Genomic DNA, 23508 nt, shown 5'->3' with positions numbered 1-23508 from the left:
CAGGGACTGCATGAAGTGAAATCGCACCACTGAAGTCCAACGAATCATGACTAGGAATCCCTGGCTATTCCATTTTCAGCAAAGCCTGAACAATCTAATTAGAGCAGAAGAAAGGTCTGTGAAAAGGTCGCTATCTTTTTCTTTTATCCCTAGTCTTAATGTTATCTCAACTTTTTTAATTTACCAGAAGATAAATGCTAACAGGGACAAAATATTAATTTAGAAACAATTACAACCTTGTTCAATCTCCTCCCTTCCTCCCATCTCCTCAGGGAGAACTCTGTCTTTGCTAGCTCAATTCCTGCGTGAGCCATTGTTGGGCAGATTGTGGTCATGGTTAAGGGGGAGATAGAGAAGACCTTAGTTGCAATTGCTTAATTTACATTGATGAGGACAGAGAGTTGCTTGCAGAAAAAAGCAGAATAAAGCAATAAAATGAGGGGGAAAGGGGAGAAAGAAAAAATAGCCGAAAAAAATAGCCCGTGAAGGCTTTTGGGGGGTTTAAGTAGTGCGGAGCTTGTGGTAGGAGAGAGATTTCAGGAGAGGCTGACAATTATAAAGCTCATCGAAGGAGAGGAAGGGAGGGAAGGGGAGATAGGAGAGAATGAATGAATGAATTTCATGCTAAATCATTTTGTTTCCCCAAAGAGAGTTGGTTATTTCAATACAACTTGGATTAACTGTATTATGAGTGCAATCTCTCTCTGGAATTTTTCTGAACAGATCGTATTTTTCAATTGTTTTTCTTTGTGTTTTAGTTACTGGACTTGAATGTGAGTGCTTTAAGCTAGGAAGACACCACAACAAAGTTCAGCCTTATATATGTTATATTGAAGTAAAATCTAATTTATGTTGTACTCGTTTAACACAGCGCTTAGCTTTAAAAGTGAGTGATAGGCTGGGCGCGGTGGCTCAAGCCTGTAATCCCAGCACTATGGGAGACTGAGGCAAGTGGATTGCCTGGACCCAGGGGTTCAAGATCAGCCTGGGCAACTTGATGAGACCTCGTCTCTACAATATATCAAAAACTTAGCAGGGTGTGGTAGCATGCACCTGTAGTTCTGGCAACTTGGAAGGCTGAGGAGGAAGGATTGCCTGAGTCCAGCTGGTCGACGCTGGGGTGGCCGTGAGCATCCCACTGCATTCCAGCCTGGGTGACAGAGTGAGACTCTGACTAAAAAAAAAGTGAGAGATGATTCAAAATACCCCAACTATTTTTAAAAACCACTTATGGGCGGGTTGTGGTGACTTGTGCTTGTAATATCAGCACTTTGGGAGGCCAAGTTAGGAGGATTGCTTGAACCCAGGAGTTTCAGATCAGCATAGGCAACATAGCAAGACCTCGTCTCCACAAAAAATCAAAAATTAGCGGGCATGGTGGTGTCCAAGCTACTCTGGAGGCTTAGGTGGAAGGATCACCTGAGCCCAGCAAGTCGAGACTGCAGTGGCCTTGAGCGTGCCACTGCACTCCAGCCTAGACAACAGAGTGAGACTCTGAATCAAAAAACAACAAAAAAAGCCGGGTTCGGTGGTTCAGCCTGTAATCCCTCGCCTTGGGAGGCTGAGGTGATGGATTGCCTGAGCCTGCGGGTTCGAGACCCTCCTGGGCAACTTGGCGAGACCTCATCTCTACAATAAATCAAAAAATTAGCCAGGCGTGGTAGCACGCGCCTGTAATTCCAGCTACTCTGAAGGCTGAGGCGGAAGCATCGCTGGAGCCCAGGAGGTCGAGGCTGCAGTGGCCGGGAGCGGCCACTGCACTCCAGTCTGGGTGACAGAGTGAGACTCCAACTCAAAAAAACAAAACAAAACAAAACAACAACAACAACAAAAAAACAACAGCAAAAAAAGCATTTATGATGCAATTAAGTATATTTGAACACTGACTGGATATTCGATGGTTTTGAATATTATTGTTAATTTTTAAATTTTATTTTATTTTAATTGGTATTATGGTTATGACAAAAGTCCTTTATTTTAGAGATACATACTAAAGTATTTATGGATGAAATTGTATGATGTCCAAGACTTTAAATTAATCTGGGGTTGGGGAAAAATGTGGGTGGTGATGTAGATAAAACAAGATTAGCTACTCACTGACACTTGTTGAAGTTGGATGATTCATGAGGAACATGGGGATTCATTATATTATTCTTTCTACTTTTGTGTTTGGTTGAGAATTTCCACAATAAAAAGTGAAGAACAAAGCGGGCAAGTTAGTATCTATTGTTCTTACCCTCTAGAAATTCTAAATTAATTGCTTTTTATTGTGATGCAGTCCATATTTGCTTTTTTCCCTGTGGATTGATGGTTCTTGACAGGAAAATGTAACCACCGCCCTTAATTCTGACAACATAGACTGAGTGTTTACTGATATTTGAGTATAGGTGGAATCTAATTAACTCAATCTGATACTCAATCTGATACTCAAAAGTCTTAACTTAGAGTCAAATTTCAAGATCATTTTTCAGTGACTAAAAGATTTCCCTGGTGCATTTGAAGAAAGGATTTAATGAATAAAAACTTTTTAAAGGAATAAAAACTTGACTTATGTGCTATTTTCTGGGACTACAGATATTGTAGAAACAAAGGGTCAACATTTCCCTTCTGTAAAAGTTGTTACGTTGGTATGTATTTCTGTTTCATTGTCTTTACTCTTTAAAAAGAAGGAAATTGACCAGCATGGCACAAAACTAAACAATGAAGCTTTTATGGTTCAATTTTGTTTCCCCAGAGAATGCAGATGATGTTGCAGAGCACATTTTAAATTTGATAAATGAATCCCCACCTCTGGATAAAGAAGAGACAAAAATTATTGTTTCTAAAGTATCCGATATTTCACAATGTGATGAGATAAGTATGAACCTAACCCAGATTATATTACAAATAATCAACAATGTTTTGAAAAAGCAAAATGACTCAGCCTCTGATCTGCATGAAGTAAGCAATCAGTAAGTAATAATACTTTGGTTAAAAAAATTATTTTGTAAAATTTAAAATACACTCAGTCCACTGTATCTGTGGGTTCTGAATTTGTGAATTCAACCAACTGTGAGTTGAAAATATTTCTAAATATAAAACCGTGTCTTTACTGAACAAGCACAGACTTTTTTCTTGTCATTATTCCCTAAACAATATATAATAACAAGTATTTATATAGCATTTACATTGTATTGGGTATTTTAAGTAATCTGGAGATGATTTAAAGTATACAGGAGGATGTGCATAGGTTATATGCAAATATTATCCCATTTTATATCAGGACTTGAGCATCCACGGATTTTGGTTACTGCAAGGCTTCTGGACCAACCCCCCATAGATATCAAGGGACAACTGTATATATTATTAATTTCTTAGCATACGGTCATGAATGATCTTAAAGTTTAGGTAGTTACACATTGAAAACTCAGTATAATGCAATGAGGTCATTTTATTCAAATTCTAACGGTGAAATAATGCATTCAAATTCTAATTGAATCTTAATTTTAATTTTTTTCTGTTTAAGAGATGGAGTCTTATTATTTTGCTTAGGCTGGTCCTGAATTCCTGGCCTCAAGAGATACTCCCACCTCAGTCTCCCAAAGTACTGGGATTACAGGCATGAGTCACCATGACTGGCACCTCTTTTCAAATAAATAGTTACCCCAAACCAACCCCCAATCTGTTTCCCCAAACTTTGTGCTCCCCCAGTGTTCTGAATTTCTGTTAAATGCATCCAACTAGTGCTAAAGCGAAAAACTTGAGAATAGTACTAGTTACCTCCCTTTAACTCACAGTCAATAACCAACTCTTGTAGGAGACACTGTACATCCATTTTATAAAGTCCTTTAAATATTCCAGTTGAATCCATCTGCTTCTCTTCATCTCCACCACGACAACCACCCTAGTCCTAACCCCATTTCTCTCATGTGATTGTCTACAATAATCTTTTAACTAGTATCTCTGCCTCTGCTTTTGGTCTTCTGTGGGTCATCTACACAGCAGCCAGAGTGATCTTTTAATGCATATATCAGATCATGTCATTTTATTGCTTTTTTTTTTTTTTTTTTTTTTGAGTTGGAGTCTCACTCTGTCGCCCAGACTGGAGTGCAGTGGCTGCTCCCAGCCACCACAGCCTCAACCTTCTGGAGTCCGGCTATCCTTCCGCCTCAGCCTTCCAAGTAGCCAGAACTACAGGCTCGCGCTACCACACCCGGCTAGTTTTTGATTTATTGTAGAGATGAGGGCTCGCCAAGTTGCCCAGGCGGGTCTCGAACCCGCGGGCTCAGGCAATCCACTCACCTCAGCCTCCCAAAACGCGGGATTACAGGCTGAGCCACCGAGCCTGGCTCATTTTATTGCTTTTAAAACCATTCAGTGACTTTCCATTAAATGTAGAATAAAATCCAGACTTCTAATAAGAGCCTTCAAGGCTCTGAAAGGTCCGGCTTTCCATACAATAATTTCACTTAATTTTCAACACAATCTTTTGAGAAGAGTGCAATATTACCTTTGACTTTGCAGGTGAGGAAACTGAAGTCCAGTGAGATTATTTTACTTGACTACACAGTTAGAGATTACAGGAGCTAACATTTAGATCTCAGCCTGTGTGATTCCAAAGGCAGTGCTCTTACCTAATAACTCCCAAACGATCCAATGATAGTGTCTAAAACTCAAGGAAAAGTCTTACAATGCGAGAAGTCTTGTAAGGATAATGAGTTTTCACTTTCAAAGGTAGAACTGTTCTTCTCCATCTGCGGTTTCTTGCAGAATTCTGAGGATAATTGAGCGTGCTGGTCACAAGATGGAGTTTTTTGGGAAGACAGCAAATCTGACAGTGGCCAAGCTGGCTTTGGCTGTGGTGCGAGTAGATCACATGTTTGAAGGCATGGCCTTCAGCATTTGCTCTTATGAAGAGGGCACAGACCCTGAGGTGAGTGCAGCTCAGTGAATTGAGAGCCAATCTGCCAAGAACTGTTTCAAGTCTTCATTCATTTACTCCTTGGTGGGGGAAGAGCTAGCACTCGTTTAAGGTTTTAATCTTCACAGGATTTGATGAAAGTACAAATGCCTCAAGGAAGATACATATAAAATCCTTAGTAGGCTGACACCTTGGTTGAAATGGTATTTGTGAGATGTGCAATGATACACCTTTGGCCCTGTGACCCCAAATAATCTCAAGTATCATTTATTATTGACTAACATTTATGGAGCACTTATTATATGTTGGGCATTGTATTACTGCCTCCTTGGTTCAGATAAGGAAACAGAGAAGTTAAGTAATTTGCCCAAGGACACACAGCCTAATGGTTAAGCCAGGATTGGAACCTATGTCAGGCTAACTTTAAAGTCTGGGCCCTTTCCACCATACCATGCTACCTTAGCCTTTGGCAGACCATAGGCCACCAACTCTGCTCAAAACAATTTGGGTGACCACATTTTTTACAGTTAAAAATTCATTTACATTTGGGAAAATGCACAAATCCTAACTATATATTCTCTGAATTTTGACAAATGTATACATCTTGTAACCCAAACCTCTATTAAGAAAAAGAACAAACCCTGAATTGTACCACACATCTCTATAATAAAAAAAATATTAAAAAAAGAGAAAAAGAACATAGCATCACCTATGGAAACCCCCTCATGCCCTTGATAAGTCAATCCCTGAAGCTACTGTCTCCTATGGGAACCACTGTTCTGATTTTTTTTTAACCATAGTTTTTCCTGTTCTAGAACTTTATATTAACGGAATCATATAATACATACTCTCTTGCATAAGGTGTTTTTTTTTTTTTTTTGAGCCGTGGTCTCACTTTTACCCAGGCTGGAGTGCAGTGGCATGCTCAAGGCCACTGCAGTCTCTACTTGCAGGGTTCTGGTGATCCTTCTGCCTCAGCCTTCCAAGTAACTGGAACTACAGGTATGCACCACCATGCCCAGTTATTTATTTATTTATTTATTTATTTGATTTATTGTAGAGATGAGGTCTTGCAAAGTTGCTCAGGCTGGTCTCGAACCCATGGGCTCAGGCAATCCTCTCACCTCGGCCTCCCAAAGTGCTGGAATTATAGGCATGAGCCACTGCACCCAGCCCACGACTTCTTTTATATAGCATAATAGATTTTTTTTGGAATTCATCCTTTTGTTTTTGTAGTTTGTTCTCTTTTATTGTTGAATAATATTCCATTGAATGTTCCACTGGATGAATATATCACAAGACTATTTTTCTCTTCTCCTGTTGATGGACATTTGAGTTGTTTTCAATGTTTGGCTATTATGAATAAGCTGCTATGAACCTTCATGTATGAGTCTTTGCATGGAAATATGTTTTTGTATATCTTGGATAAATACCTAGAAATGGAATTGCTGGCTTATAGGGTACATGTTTAAGTGTATAAAACACTATCATACTGTTTTCTAGAGTGGTTGATGGTGTGGAATAATTTTTCATGTTTGTATTGGCCATTTGTATATCTTCTTTGGTGAAGTATTTGTTAAAATATTTTGCCCATTTTTAAGTTGAATAGTTTGTCTTATTATTGAGTTGTAAGTGTTCTTTACACATTGTAGATACAAGACATTTATCAGATATATGTTTTTGAAAATGTTTTCTTTGTGGCTTTCTGATTCATTTTTTCAGGGTGACTTGATGAGCAGAAGTTTTTAACTTTCATAAGGTCTAATTTATAGTTTTTTAAAATAAGTAACCATATATGACTTGTCTAAGATACCTTTGTCTACCAACAAGTCATGAAGATATTCTCCTATGCTTTCCTTTTAAGAGCTTTATGGTTTTATCCTTTCTTGATTGATTGATTGTAGAAGTGAGGTCTCACTATGTTGTCCAGGCTAGTCTCAAATTCCTGGGCTCAACTGATCCTACTTCCTTGGCCTCACAAAGTGCTGTCCGGGATTGCCAGCATAAGCCACTGTGCCCAGCCAGTTTTAACCTTTTTGTTTAGGACTATAATCACTACTAATTGAATAAATGTTTATGTGTGGTATGAGGTAGGGGGAGTTGAGAATCATTTTATTCCATATAAATATTCACTTTTTCCAGTACAATTTATTGAAAAGACTTTCTCTTCCCCCATTGGCTTGCTTTAGTATCTTTGACAAAATATCAAATAGTTGTGTCAGTGTGGATCTATTTTTTGGCTGTCTAGTCTGTTCTGTTGACTTTCTGTAGACTCTTATGTCACTACCACACTGTCTTGGATCCTACAGTGTTGAAATTAGGTAGTATAAGTCCTTCAATGTTGTTGTTTTTCAAGATTGTTTTGGCCATTTGCAAGTCTGTATAAATTTTTGAATCTGCTTATGAATATGTACAAAAAAAACCTTGCTGAGGATGATCGAGATTGAGTTAAAGCTCTTGATAAATTTGGGGAGAAACTGTTTTTTTTAGCAATATTGAGTCTTGTAATCTGGGAGTACTTATTTAATTTTATTTATATTTCTTTCAGCAATATTTTGTAGTTTAAGTAAAGAAGTATTGCATGTCTTTGATAAATTTATTCCTAAGTATTGTATGTTTTTTGATGCTGTTGCAAATGGAATAGTTTTAAAATTTGATTTCCAGTTCTTTGTGCTAGCATATAAAAATACAATTGATTATATATAAAATCTATAAGATATGATTTATATTATACTATATACTCTATGCATACATTTTGTGTCCTATGCACTTGCTAATTTCACTTCTTGGTTCTAGTAGTTGTTTTAGAGATTCCTTAGGTCTTTCTATGTAAGCCAGCATCATCTGACAATAGAAAGTATTGTGTCTTCCTTACTGATCTTTATTCTTTTTATTCCTTTCTGTAGGCCTTATTCTGATGTCTAATACTTCCACTAAGATGTTGACTAGAAGTGGTTGTTTTGTTCTTGATATTAGAATAAAAGTTTTCACAATTTTATCGTTACTGTGATGTTAGCCATGTTTTTGTTTCATTTCCTTAGATGTCCTTTATTTAATTGAGGTAGTTATCTTCTATTCCTAGTTTACTAAAAATATGTATCATAAATGGTTGTTGAATTTTGTCAAAAGCTTTTTCTGTATCTCTAAGTAATAATTTGGCTTTCTTCTTTATTCTCTTAATATGATGAGTTACATTGATTTTAAAATATTAAACCAATTTTGCATTCCTGGAAGAAACTGTACTGGTTATGATGAATGATCATTTTTATATATTGCTATTTTTAATGTGCTCATATTTTGTTAAGTATTTTGTCATGATTTTCATGAAAGATATTGGTCTGAAATTTTGTTTTTTTGTGTGGTTTCTTTGTCAGGCTTCAGATTAAGGTTTTACCAACATTATTAAAGTGAGTTGGGAAATGTCCCTTCTCCTTTCAGAAAGAGTTTGTGTAATATTGCTGTTGCTTCATTAAATGTTTGATAGTGTTTGCTAGGAGAACTTCTGGGTCTGAAATTTCTTTGTGAGGAATCTTTTGATGGCAAATTCCATTTATTTAATGGATATTGGGTCATTCCAATTTTCTGATTCATCTTGTATCAGTTTTGGTTAGTCGTATTTTCCTCAGAATTTATTTTATCTAACATGTCAAGCTTGTTGACAATAGTTTATAATATTTTCTTATTATTTTTTAACATCCATAGGATTTATAGTAGGAATCAGAAGTAAAGGGCAGATAATAAATATTTTAGGCTTTGCAAGCCACAGGTGGTCTCTGAATGTTCTTATGCTTTTGTTTTTGTTCTCCTCTCCTCTACCCCTTCCTCCCCCTTCTTTTCCCCTCTTCTCCCTTTGCTTCCCTCTTTGCCTATCCTTTTAAAAATGAGATGGCTGTATGTTGTACAACCTTCACTGCCATCTGTTTTCAGAACTTTGTTCAACTTCTCAAAGTAAAACTCTGTACCCATTGGATAACAACTCCCTGTCTTTTCCTCCCCTATCCCCTAACAGCTACAATTTTTTTTCTGTCTTCCTGGATTTGACTATTCTAGGTACCTCATATAAATGGAATTATATAGTATTTGTCCTCTGTGACTGGCTATTTTCATTTACAAAATGTTGTCATGTTTCATCCATGTTATAATATGCTAGAATTTGCTTCCTTTTAAAAGTTGAATAATATTCCATCGTATGTATATACTGCATTTCATTCATCCATCCATACAGGGGTTCTTTTTGAAGTGATGAAAATGTTCTAAAATTGATCGTGGTGATGGTTGCACAATTCTGAATGTGCTCAAGGCCAGTGAAATATACACTTTAATTGGGTGAATTGCATGGTATGTGAATTAAGTCTCAGTAAAGTTGTTAGCAAAAGAAATAAAAATACATAATAAACCAAAAAAATGAAATGTAAAATATATTCTTAGTTTGGGACAATATAAAAACAGCCCTTGGGTAGGATTTAGCCTGCTGCTTAGTTTGTCAACCTCTGACTTATAGTAATAAACCCTCTTTCATTTCTGATGCAGATAGTTTATTTTCTTGCTACTGTATTTTTTTCTTTATAACCAGAGATTTTTCAATTTTGTTGATACTTTCCAACAACCAACTTTTGGCCTTGTTAATTTTCCCTATTGCTTGTTTTCACTTTGTTGCTGTCTGTTTATTCTTTCCTTCCTTGTGCTTACTGTGGGCTTACTTTGCTTTTCCTTACTAGCTTTTTAATGTTGATCCATAGGCCATTGATTTTATTTTTCCTTTTTTAATTTTTATTAAAAAAAATTTTTTTTTTTTGAGTTGGAGTCTCACTCTGTTGCCCAGACTGGAATGCAGTGGCTGCTCCCGGCCACCGCAGCCTCGACCTGCTGGGTTCCAGTGATCCTTCCACCTCAGCCTTCCGAGTAGCTAGAATTACAGGCGCGCGCTACCACGCCCGGCTGATTTTTTTATTTTATTGTAGAGATGAGGTCTCGCCTGCCCAGGCGGGTCACGAACCCGCGGGCTCAGGCAATCCACTCACCTCAGCCTCCTAAAGGCGCGGGATTACAGGCTGAGCCACCGAGTCCAGCTATTTTTTATTTTTTAATTTTTATTATAAAGATGTGGGGTACATTTCAGGGTTAGGTATACAAACATTGATCATGCAGGTACCCTTGTTGATGAAGCATGGCCCTCCCTCCCCTAACAGTTTCCCTCAACTGTCAACCCTCGCCCACTACTGCCAATTGCTTTCTTACAGCTTTATAATTGTTCAAGGTCCGTTTATGAGTGAGAACATATGGAACTCTGTTCTTTGTTTCTGTGATAAATCATTGAGTATGATCGACTCCAAATCCATCCAAATTGCTGCGAAGTCCATATGTTTGTCCTTCTTTATGGCTGCATAATATTCCATTGTGTATATGTGCCACATTCTTTTATCGAGTCCAGCTTCGATGGGCAGCATGGTTGGTTCCATGTTTTTGCTATTGTGAATAGAGCTGCAACAAACATACATGTGCAGGTATCTTTTTTGTAGAATGATTTGAGTTCCTCCAGGTATATTCCCAATAGGGGAATTGCTGGGTCATATGGAAGGTCAATTTCTAGTTCTTTTGGAAATCACCACACTGTCTTCCAAAGAGGTTGTACTAGTTTGCATTCCCACCAGCAGTGTAGAAGCGTTCATTTTTCTCCATATCCTGGCCAGCATCTGTTGTTGTTTGTTTTATTGATGATGGCCATTCTTACAGGGGTTAGGTGGTATCTCAATGTGGTTTTGATTTGCATTTCTCTGATGATGAGTGAGGCTGAGCACTTTTTCATGTGTCTGTTGGCTGCCCATATATCTTCTTTTGAAAAGTGTCTATCCATGTCTTTTGCCCACTTTTTAAAGGAGCTGTTTTTTTTTTCTTTCCTTTTGGCACGTTTGAGTTCCTTGTAGATCCTAGATGTTAGGCCTTTGTCAGATAAACAGTTGGCAAATATATTTTTCCATTCTGTGGGCTTTCTCCCTGCTCTCTTGATGGTTTCTTTTGCTTTGCAAAAACTCATTAATTTGATGAGGTCCCACTTGTGTATCTTATTTCTTAAGGTATTGGATAGGCCATTGATTTTAGACCTTTCTTCTTTTCTAATATAAACATTAAAAGCTGTAAATATCTCTCTAAGCTCTGCTTTATCTGAAGTTTATAAATTTTTATGTTACATTTTTCTCATCTGTCAGTTCAAACTATTTTCTACTTTCTTCTTTAATCTGTGGGTTATTTAGGAATGTGTCATTTAGATTCCAAATCTTTGGGACTATCTAAGATATCTTATTGTTATTGATTCTTGTTTATTTAATTTTGGTCACAGAGTATACTCAGTATAATTTCAATCCACGTAAATTTATTGAGACTTGTTTTGTGGTCCAGTATATGATCTATTTTTGTTTTGTTTTGTTTTTGTTTTTGAGTTGGAGTCTCACTCTGTCGCCCAGACTGGAGTGCAGTGGCCGCTCCCAGCCACCGCATCATCGACCTGCTGGGATCCAGCGATCCTTCCGCCTCAGCCTTCCAAGTAGCTGGAACTACAGGTGTGCGCTACCGCGCCCGACTAATTTTTTTTTTGATTTATTGTAGAGATGAGATCTCGCCTGCCCAGGCGGGTCTCGAACCCGCGGGCTCAGGCAATCCACTCACCTCAGCCTCCCAAAGGCACAGGATTACAGGCTGAGCCACTGAGCCTGGCTATGATCTATTTTGATAGATATTTATGTTGCTATGTATTCCTAACACTAATCTTACCCCGTAACCCATTTATCATTACAAAATATCTCTCTTTATCTCTAATAATACTCTGTCTTATAGTCTATTTTATCTGATTTTAATACACTCATGCCAGTCTTCTCATGGTAACTATAAAATGTATATACATATATATGTTTAAGTAATTTAATTTCTAGCTACCCGTGTCTTTGTATTTAAAGTGCACCTCTTGTAGATAGCATATATTGTGTTTCTTTTTTTTATACATCCTGATAATATCTGTTTCTTAATTGGAGTGTGTGGTCCTTTAGCATTTAACACAATTATTGATACGGTTGGATTTAGGACTATCATTTTATTTTACTTTCTGTCTATTCTCGTTTTTGTTCTGCTCCTCCTTTGCTGTTGTTTTTTGCTTAAATATTTATTACAATTGCAATTCATTTTTTTACTGACTCTTCAAAGATATCTATTTGCATTGTTTTCTTAATGGTTGCTCTAGAGATTACAATATATAATCTTGTATTTTCACAATCTACTTAGAAATAATGTTGTACTGCTTCATGTAAAATGTAGAATCTCTGAACCAGAAGAGTCCATTTACATTCTCTGTTCTTTATGTTATAATTGTAATTTATATTTTACCCAAGAAGATAAAAACCCCACAAGCTCGTGTTATAATAATTGCTTTAAAAAGTCCTATGTATGTTTAAGAAATTGAGAGAAAAATTAGTTTTTTGCATTTACCTAAATATTTATTATTTTTGATGCTCTTTGTTCCTTTCTGAGCGTCAAAGTTCTTTTTGGTATTATTTCTCTTCAACTTGAAGAAATTCACCTATCATTGATTATAGTGCACATATGATACATGTTCTTAGTTTTCATGTATCTGAAAATGTCTTTATTTTGTCTGTATGTTTGAAGGATGTTTTGCTTGCTATGGAATTCTGGATTCGCAAGATTTTTTCCTTCAACGTTTTAAATATTATCTCATGCTCCTCTGACCTCCATATTTTCTGAAGAGAAATCAGTAATCACTCCAAGTTTTGTTTCTTTGTTTGTAATGTGTAATGTGTCATTTTTCTCTGGTTGTTGTTAATATTTTCTTTGATTTTCTGCAGTTTGACCATTATATGCTTAGGCATCTTTTTATTTGTACTTATACTACTTGGGGTTGGCTGTTTCTTGAATATGTAAATTTATGTCTTTCACTTAATTTGGAAAAATTTTCACCATTATTTCTTCAGATACTGTTTTCTCACCATTCTCTCTCTCTTCTCCTTTGAGGTTATATGATTGTAAGGCTTTCTGATACTGCCCTCAGTAGGTTCCTGAGACTGTTCATGGTTCAAATCATTTTACTATCTATTCTTCTGATAGGATAATTTATATTTATCCATCTTTAAGTTTGCAGACATCTGTCATCTTTTTGTTACTATTGAACCCATGCTGTGCAATTTAAACAATTTTAAAATTTTAAATATGTGTGGGGGAGTACAATTCAGGGTTAGGTATACAAATGTTCATTATGCAGGTAGCCTTGTTGATGAGGTGTGCCCCCCCCCAGCAGTTTCTCGCTACTGCCAATCCCTTTCTTAGAGTATTATGATAACTGCTCAAGGTCCACTTATGAGTGAGAGCATGTGATACTCAGTTCTTTGTTTCTGTGATAGATCACTCAGTATTATAGCCTCTAAGTCCATCCAAATTGCTGCAAAGTTAATAATTTTGTCCTTCTTTATGGCTGCATAATATTCCATCATGTATATGCACATTTTAAATCCAGTCCTTTTTCGATAGGCAGCACAGTTGGTTCCATATTTTTTCTATTGTAGATAATGTGCAATAAACATACATGTGCAGGTATCTTTTTCATAGAGTGATCTGAGTTCCTCTGGGTATATTCTCAGCAGGGGATTGCAAGGTTGTATGGGAGTCAATTTTTAGATCTTGTAGGAATGACCAAACTGTTTTCCAGAGACTGTACTAGTTTCACTCCCACCAAAAGTGTAGAAGTGTTCCCTTTTCGTCACATCCTCTCCAGAATCTGTTGTTTTTTGAGTTATTGATGATGGCCATCCTGACTGGACTTAGGTGGTATCTCAGTGTGGTTTTTAATTTGCATTTCTTAAAATTTTTTTTTTTTAATTTTAAAGATATGGGGTACAATTCAAGATTAGGTATATAAGCGTTGATTATGCAGGTACCCTTGTTAATGAGGTATGCCCCTCCCTCCCCTAGCAGTTTTCCTTAATTTGCATTTCTTTAATGACTAGTGAGGCTGAGTATTTTCTCATGTATGTTTCGGTTGCTCGTATGTCTTCTTTTGAGAAGAGTCTATTCATATCTTTGGCCCACTTTGCAATGGGGCAGTTTGTTTTTATTCTTTTTGATATGTTAGAGTTCTTTGTAGATCCTAGATATTAAGCCTTTGTCAGATATACAGTTGGCAAATATTTTTTCCCAGTCTGTGGCCTGTCTCCCTGCTTTCTTGATAGTTTCTTTGGCTTTGCAGAAGTTCTTCTGTTGGATAAGGTCCCACTTGTCTATCTTATCTCTTATGGCATGGGCTGCAATTTTTAAAATTGTACTGTTTTTGGAATTCATGCTAAATGAGTAGATTTGAGCTGCTCTTGCCACAAAAAATAGCTAACTTTGAGAGATGATAGACATATTAATTTGTTTCATTATAGTAAACTTTTCCCTATCCATATGTATCCTATAACATCATGTTGTATACCTTAAATACACACAATTTATTTTTTTTTAATTTCAGTATTATTTTCAAAGGTCTAGGATTTCTGTTTCACTTGTTTCTGTTTTTCTACTGCTGTTTCTTCTTTTTGCATTACTTGCAAGCATATTTTCTTTTATTTATTTTTATTTTTTGAGTTGGAGTCTCACTCTGTCACCCAGACTGGAGTGCAGTGGCCGCTCCCGGCCACCGCAGCCTCGACCTGCTGGGCTCCGGCGATCCTTCCACCTCAGCCTTCCGAGTAGCCGGAATTACAGGTACGTGCTACCATGCCTGGATGATTTTTTGATTTATTGTAGAGATGAGGTCTCGCCAAGTTGCCCAGGCTGGTCTCGAACCCATGGGCTCAGGCAATCCACTCACCTCAGCCTCCCAAAGGCGCGGGATTACAGGCTGAGCCACCGAGCCCGGCTCTGAATATTTTTTCACTTGAAAATGGGTCAAACAGCTGGGTGCGGTGTTTCATGCCTGTAATTCCAGCACTTTGGAAGGCCAGGGTGAGAGGATTCCTGAGCCTGCTGGTTCGAGACCAGCCTAGGCAACTTGGCAAGATCTCATCTCTACAATAATAATAATAAAAAAATTAGCCGGGCGTGTTGGTACGTACCTGTAGTTCCAGCTACTTGGAAGGCTGAGGCGGAAGGTTTGCCTGAGCCCAGCAGGTCGAGGCTGCGATGGCTGTGAACACGCCACTGTACTCTAGCCTGGGCGACAGAGTGAGACTCCTACTTAAAAGAAAAAGAAAGAAAGAAAAAAGAAAAGAAAATGGGTCAAATTTTTTCTTCACATATCAGGTAATTTTGGATTATGCCCTGGATATTATGAATATTATATTGTGAACACTCTAGTTTCTACTATATTCCTTTGAAGACTATTGGTTTTTGTTATACTGAGCAATTAATATGGTTGGAATGAACTGTAAATTCCATCTCTTGATTGGCAGTTTAAATCTCAGCTAAGTTTCTTTATTCTCAATTGGAATCTGTCCCATACATACATAGTTTGGAGGTCAGGCAGATATTTGGGCAGAGTTTATACTCAGAACTTTGGGCCCGCACTTGCTAGCTCTCTCCATTCTAGATGTTACTCTCTTCATCTTCCAGTAGCTGTAGTTTCCCTGACCTTTGTTTTCTGGTTCTTCAAGAAAGACTGCAGTCATTTTTCAATCAGGATTGTAGGTGTTTTTCACAGAATTAGTTTTAGCCTGTCATCAGGTTACAAACTGTAAAAACAGATAATTTGCTTTGTGATGTTATCTTTTTCCAGGTGTCTACTCTTCTCCAGAATCTGCTTGGGGTCATTTTCCAGCACCTTCGAGTAATTGTTATTTTACATCATAGTCATAAGCAGGAGAGTTGCATTTATTAAGAGCTACTTAGCCATACTGAAACAGGTGTTGACTTCCCAATGCATTTTTGTTTACATATGGGTTTTTTAAAATTATAAATCACGGTGGAGAAACCAACCAACCAACCCCAATTGCATTCTTGGTACAAAACTGCTTGCATGTTTAAGTTCAATCATGATTTCTCCATGCTACTAAATTGCTCTAGTAGAGGAGTTCATTTGTACTAAGAGAAAAGCCTTGTGACTTTTGTGTTTATAAGCCATTTTTAGAAATGTTGTAAACATTTCCCCCCCATCATACACTCAACTAGATAATAGTAACTTGACAGGCAGCATAGATAGTAGAAAAAAATGGGCTGGGCAACGCCCTCAAGTCCCCTCCCACTGTGGGAGATTTTCTGTCCTCTCAATAAATCCTGCTTTCTAAAGGAAGAAAAAAAGAAGAAAATGTGGGCCCACAATCACATATACTTTTGTTCAACTACATCCCAGCTGTGCGATTAAAAAAAAAAATTATTTAAAATTGTGGGTACAATTCAGGACTGGGTATGCAATTATTCACCGTGCAGTTACACTTATTGATGAAGTGCACCCCCCCTTCCCCAGGCAGATATCGACTACTGTCAATCCCACCTCCCCACCTCCCTCCCTGCAGTTTCCCGCCACTTTCAATTCTTTTCTTATAGTAATACAGTAGCTGTGTGATTTTTAAGCAAGTTACATAACCTCTTTAAGCCTCCATTTCCTAATACCATGAAACAAAGTTCCTCTCAGAGTTGATAGAGGGATTAAATGAGAGAACAAATTTTAAGTGTGTTTATATGTTCTGTTTTGTATGAAAGAATACAGGTTTATGACTGTGGACCTCGTGTAATTGTTGGCGTAACCCCTTTTCACTCTCAGAAATGTTTTACTACTTGTCAAATGTTATTATCAATCAAGTCAGCATATGCTTCTGATAGTGGGTGTCTTAGTCCTTTGTTTGCTACCATAATATAATATCACAGACTAAGTAATTTATAATGAGCAGAAACTTGTTGGCTCACAGTTCTGGCGACTGAGAAGTCCAAGATCCAGGGGCTGGTGTCTGGCAAAGGCCTTCTTGCTGCATCAACCCATGGCAGAAGGGCAAAGAAAGGGCAAGAGAGAGCAAGACAGTGAACTTGCAGTCTCACGCTCTTCTATAGCTGGCATTTATCCATTCATGAGGGTGGCGTCCTTATGACCCAAATATTTCCCATTAAGCCCTACTCCGCATCATTGTTGGGGTTTAAAGTTTAAATATATGTTGAGGGGGGAGATACATTCAAACTATAGCAGTGGTTATAACACTTGCTAAGATCAATGTGTCAGTTCCCTGCCCCACTTTTTAACAAAAGCATTGCTCAATCAACTTTGGCGCTAGTGCCCAATGTCACGGTATTGTGTTGTGTTGTTTTGTTTTGTTTCTCTTACTATATGGAAGAAGATGGCCTGATTTCCAAGTCTGGCCCTTATTTCTGAGAATCAGGGCAAATTACCTAATTTTCCATTTCCCTTCCCATCGCTATTGTTCTTCAGGTGGAAGCAAGTTAAAGAGAGAGAACCTCAGGGATAGGTTTAGAAAAGAAAAGGTGGTGTGTGTGTGTGTGTGTGTGTGTGTGTGTGTGTGTGTGTGTGTGTGTGTATCTATGTCTGTGTGTACCAGGATTATGTCTTGGCCTGTGATTTTGAGAGTGTGCATGTTATGTGTGCAAAAAGTGTATCCTAGCTTTTGGGGCTAGTTCCCACCCTTCAGTCCTCTACATGATACTCTGGGTTGGGTGAGGGTGGGAAGTAGGTAGGACTTCAGTCTCATGATTGAAGACTCCAGTTTTCATTTTCTGGCTTCTTTTTTGGGGGAACAGATTTACCTAGGTGATGTCCCTGTGGGGAGGATTTTGGCTTCCATCTATTTGCCTAAATCACTGACAGAGAGAATTCCTCATAGAAACTTACGGACCATCTTGTTTAATTTCTTTGGCCAAACTTCACTCTTTCAGGTAAGTTTTTGCCTCTGGTAACTGTGATGAACTGTCATATGGTGACTCATTGTAATTATGAACTCTTGCTATTTTTATGATGTTCTGTTTATTTTAGAATATGCTATCTGATTAATTCCACAAGTTTTCCAGCACAACCCCTGGCCCTTAACATGAATCAATGTCTTCTTTAATGATATTCTACAGTTTTTAATTTTTACAGCATCTCATCTCTGGAAGGAACCTTAAGGATTATCTGGTGACCAAACAGAGGACTCAAAGAAGAACAAAGAGTTCTCCTGACGAAATGCTATTTTGGCTTGTCAGTACTTTCCTCCCCAGTATACCCTGGCTCCTCAAAGTCAACATGTCTACTATTTTGGGCCGATTTATTGGACTCTGGGTGGTGTCCAGCAGGACACACCTGCAGGCATTTGTTGCTATTTCCCACCACCTCCACAGAACCTTCTCTGAGGTCTGCAGTCCTCACCCACTGTAACACAGAGGCATTATGATGTGATGCTAAAGAACATGAACGCAGGGAAAGGCTGGCCAAATTTAAAGCTGGCTATGACATATTCAGCCTGTGTGTCCTCAGGCAAGTTACTCAGCCTCCATGTGCCTTAGTTTTCTCCTCCGTAGCAGAGTAATAATAGTACCTGATCGAGCTATTGAAGGATTAAAGGAGTTAGAACATTTAAAGTACCTACAATATTTCTTTTTACATAATAAACACTGTGCAAGTGTGTGCACTACTATCACTATTATTATCCAGCATTAGGTTTCTGCCTAACAAAAGACTCATTCCTTCAGGCCACTCTGCCTCATCTGCTGTTGGGAAGACAGCAAACAGAATTTTCCTGAAGTTGATGATGATGAACATTATTGTTAATATGTACACTTATTATCTCATCTACTTCTCATGGGGAAACTGAGACTCAAAGAGGTTAAGTAAGTTTGCCCAGGGTCATACAGTTAAAAAATGGCAGAGCTAAGAATCAAACCCAGGCTGTCTGACTCCCACGTTCTTGTATTTAAGAGGTCAATACATTAACTTTCCCAGATTTGTTTGCATTTCTAAAGAGGCAAGAATTTTTTTAAATTTTAGAATTGTGAGGTATATGTGAGGATTTGCTACATAAGTAGATTCTAATGGTCAAATATTCACAGAGTTATTTTGGGTGGGTTGCACTGGGTTAATTCAAAACATGTCGAAGACCCATACCACACACCACTTCAAATATGCCACATCACCTCCAGCCATGGCTGGAAGACTTTCTGTTCCCCTGGAACTCCCTAGCCACTCTTCTGTTTAAATTGTATTTGTTCCTGTGGGCTTAGCTCAAATCCTACCCAGAATGCCTTCCTGGAGTTAGTGAGCCCTTTGTCTCCTCCCTAGCTCCTGGACAAAATATTTAGTGGACAAAATTTTTTTTTTTTTTTTTTTTTTGAGTTGGAGTCTCACTTGGTCGTGCAGACTAGAGTGCAGTGGCCGCTCCTGGTCACCGCAGCCTCGACCTGCTGGGCTCCAGCGATCCTTCCACCTCAGCCTTCCAAGTAGCCAGAATTACAGGCGCGCGCTACCACCCCCGGTTAATTTTTTGATTTATTGTAGAGATGAGGTCTCGCTGCCCAGGTGGGTCTCGAACCCGTGGGCTCAGGCAATCCACTCACCTCAGCCTCCCAAAGGCACGGGATTACCAGCTGAGCCACCGAGCCCGGCTAAAAAAAAATTTTTTTAATAAAAATTTAAAATGTGGTCCATAACACTCTGACCCTTATAGTTTTTCTGTATACCTGAGATGCTATTATCTTGGTCTTGATTTCTTCTTTCTTCAGAGGGCTGTGCTTGTCTCCTAGAATAAGAAGTAAACTTGTTTTGCATAAATTCCACACTTAATAAGGACATTTTATTCACTAACACCTTCCACTGAAAGGGTTTAAAATCTTTGCCAAAATTAGCCTGCAGACGTCATAGTGCCAGATGAAGAAGGATTAGAACTAGCCTGTCATCAAATTCAGAGTTGGAAGGACCCTCATAACTCATAGTGTCTTAACTCTTCATTTCACCAATAAGAACACTGAGACCCAGAGAGAGGAAAGAGTCTGCTGAAGGTGACACAATCTGTTCATTTATTTACCCAGTCATGTATGCATTTAGTACATATTTACTGAGTTCCTATTATCTATCTTACTTGGTGCTAGATGCCAAAGTTACAATGCTGAGCTAGAGAGACATAGGGCCTGCCCTTATGGAACTTCCAGTCTATGAGAGGAGATCAGCGACCTAAAGCTTCTAACATTAAAAGGGGCAACCCAAGGCTGTGATCTGTGCCACTGGCAGTTGGGGAGTGAGTACTCACAAGAGATGCTACCCTTTCTTTTTCTTGAGTCCCCACATCTCACAGCCTTGCTTTCATACTGCTCCTTCTAACATCTTTTAATCAAAATCTTATTAGTCCTTGTGCCATGTGACCTTAGAAATGGTTGACAAGATACCACTCTTGTACAGTGTTAGGGTCACACTCCCAGTGGGGCTTCCAGAATAAGTCAGGTCCACTGGGTGTGTGAATGCCTGGTGTGGGATCCCATGCTGCATGAAAGATGCAAAGCATTGCACAGAAGTTAGATTAGAAAATACCGTTTATTTAGAAACTAAATATGAGAGAGAGAGAGAGAGAGAGAGAGAGAGAGAGAGAGAGAGAGAGAGAAAGAGGAGAGTTATCTCCCCAAGGTAGAGGAGGAGGAGGAAATATGGCCTAGCCATAGCTCAAAGAGCACATGGCCACATTGTAGCTTAGCAAGGCAATGGCAGATGGCTGCCCATGGTTGAGTACTTTTAATCTTTCCCTTTGATGGGGAAAGGTCATTAAGGTGATTGGGTGGTGGTCTGCTCCACCACGAAGGGTCAGGTAAGTGCAGGTACTGACGTCAGATGATGGACAGCAGACAGATGGGTGAGTTAGTCACATGATTCCTTCCATGGTAGTGGGCTACATGGGAGACAAGGGAAGGGGTTTTTCCTGCAAGAGACTTGTCAGATGTTTCCAATCCACAATCTCCTTGACCAAAAGGTGGTCTTATTATCATTTCTATGGCTTTGGCCAGTCAAGGGGTGATCTTTGATCTTCTGCCTTGACAAGGACCCTGAAAGTTTCCTAGAGATTATTATGCTAAACCATAAAATGAAAGGTTGGGCTATTGGGCTGTCCTGGTCTTGTATCTGATGGAGATTTGCTGAGGGGGGTAGGGTAGGCTGCTGCTTGACCTGAAGAAGAATATCTGGATGCTTCCTAAAACCTGCATATTGGAAATTCATCTTATCTATGTCTGACCTGTGCTAGATTCAAAGTGAGTCAGGGGTAAAGTCTAAGCAAAAATGGTTATGCTGAGGCAAAAAGACTACACTAAACTAAGTTTATTCTAGGTTTCTTTTTTTTTTTCTTTTTTGAGTTGGAGTCTCACTCTGTCACCCAGGCTGGAGTGCAGTGGCATGCTCACAGTCACCACAGCATTGACCTTCTGGGCTCAGGCGATCCTTCTGCCTCAGCCTTCCAAGTAGCCAGAACTACAGGTGCACGCTACCAAGCCTGGCTAATTTTTTGATATATTGTAGAGATGAGGTCTCGTCAAGTTGCCCAGGCTGCTCTCGAATCCATGGGCTCAGGCAATCCCCTCACCTCGGCCTCCTAAAGTGCTGGGATTACAGGTTTGAGCCACCGCGCCCGGCCGATTCTAGGTTTCTATAGGTACTTCCTTTCATACAACATATACCTGCTCCTCCAATCCTCCACTAGTTACAGTTCTCAGGAATAGGGACAGGCACTAGGCAGTTGCAATATGGCACAGAGGCTCTGGGAGCATAGAAGAAGGCATCTACTCTCATCTGGGACATCAGGAAAGGTTCAGCATGATAAAAGTCTCAGCTGATCCCTGGGGTTGAGTAGAAACTAGAAGATGAAAGAAGGTGAAGAAAAGAGAAAGGAGAATTTCAGGCCAAGGAAACAGCTTGCCTAAAGGTTCAGAGGTGGAACAAGTAAAACTTTAGCCGAGAGTGCAAAGAGTGGAGGGGTGAGGAAGGATTTGATTCCTTTCCCTGCATCACCATCATTTTGTAGGTAAGGGACATGAAGCCAGATAACAGGTTAATTAATTCCTGGGTCATGGTGTGAGTCTCTTCCTTTGAACTTTTCACTACAGAAAGTGTTTTGTGTCTTAGACTAAGTTAGCAAGCAACTTATCATTGTTAGATATTATCTAACCCACTCTTTTTCCTATGTTACTCTTAGATATTGTCCAGCCCATTCTTTTTCCTCATGTCACCAATGGCTCACAAAAAGGAGGGTCTGGGGAGGAACAAGAGGGTTTGGGGTAGCACTTGGTCTTTTGAGTGTCAGCAGAGCCTTTCCCACCATATCTTGCTGTTGCTCCATCTCTACGTCAGGTGCCCCAGGCAAATTCTGCTGGGAAGGGAGGATCCATCCAGCAGGTTGCCTTTGGATGAACAGAGCATGTCAGGAGCAGGAAATGAGTAGCTTACCAGGGGAGCCCTAAGCTGTATTCACAATTACCCAGGTATCAGTGGCTGCAGGGCTCAGATGAAGTAGGCAGTGGGGACTGTACTCTGTTTCTTCAGAAACATGAAGACTTTGCATCTTTTAATAGTGGCCAAGCAGGCTCTCCAAAGAGCATCATTTGGGCTCACCTCTTCTAGTTATTTTTGGCAAGTACTCAGAGGATTTTCTTCCTCTCCCTCCTGTCGAGCCACACCCGACCTATCTCTGGTCTCTTCCTGTGTGCCTGTACCCCAGAAGAGGCCATCTCTCAGCTGGCTTGCCTTCTGGAGTCTTGGTCTGGAGTACTTCTGCAGTGTTAATTAGCAAGACTCACATCTCACAGGTACATTTTTTGCTTTTAAACCAAAATTTATATTTTATTTTGAATATGTGGGGTACAGTTCAGGGTTAGGCATACAAATAAATGTTCATTATGCAGGGACCCTTGTTGATGAGGTGTACCCCCCTCGCCTGGCAGTTTTCCACTGCTGCCAATCCCTTTCTTAGAGTATTATGATAGTTGTTCAAAGTCTGCTTATGAGTGAGAACATGGGATACTCAGTTCTTTGTTTCTGTGATAAATCACTCAGTATTATAGCCTCTAAGTCCATCCAAGTTGCTGCAGAGTTCATAATTTTGTCCTTCTTTATGGCTGTGCAATATTCCATCATGTATATGTACCACATTTTTTGATGGGCAGCACAGTTGTAAACTAACATTTATTAAACATTCCCTTCTATCGTTCACCAGCTGTGTGACCTTTGTCCATATAGGCATTGAGACTCTTCAAGCCACTTATCTGAAAAATGCTTATATGACTTTGGTGAAGACTGAAGATAGTATGTGTGTGAAAAGCACATAGCAAAGTAACTGGCTCATAGTGGACATAAGATAAAGTGCCTTCTATGTGCTAGACTGTGTGGGGAGCCCCAGGAACCACAGTGTACATGGGCTCTGGCCTCAGGTTTTTGCTATTGTGAACAATGCTGCAATAAACATACGTGTGCAGGTATCTGTTTTATAGAGTGATTTGAGTTCTTCAGGGTATATTCCCAGCAGGGGGATTTCAGGTTCATATGGAAGGTCGGTATTTAGAGCTTTTAGGAATCACCACACTACTTTCCACAGAGGTTGCACTAGTTTACACTCCCACCAACAGTGTAGAAGTATTCCCTTTTCACCACATCTTCTCCAGCATCTGTTATTTTTTGAGTTATAATG

At 39.1% G+C, this 23508-nt stretch overlaps 1 protein-coding gene across 1 annotated transcript in view; it reads left to right on the top strand.

Annotated features, from left to right (window-relative positions):
* The window catches only part of ADGRG4 (adhesion G protein-coupled receptor G4), a 115612-nt gene that overhangs the window by 68371 nt on the left and 23733 nt on the right, over positions 1-23508 (top strand). Inside the window, exons 11-13 of the mRNA XM_021718658.1 lie at positions 2735-2951; positions 4750-4912; positions 17618-17752. Of these exons, the coding sequence (XP_021574333.1) occupies positions 2735-2951; positions 4750-4912; positions 17618-17752 (515 nt within the window). The remainder of the gene's footprint in view (positions 1-2734; positions 2952-4749; positions 4913-17617; positions 17753-23508) is intronic.

The sequence above is a fragment of the Carlito syrichta genome, unplaced genomic scaffold, assembly GCF_000164805.1.
Source record: "Carlito syrichta isolate Samal-C Ts95f unplaced genomic scaffold, Tarsius_syrichta-2.0.1 Scaffold313184, whole genome shotgun sequence".
In the NCBI taxonomy this organism is placed as follows: Eukaryota; Metazoa; Chordata; class Mammalia; order Primates; family Tarsiidae; genus Carlito; species Carlito syrichta.
The sequence above is the reverse complement of the archived record's forward strand: the minus strand, read 5'-3'. Positions and strand labels throughout refer to the sequence as shown.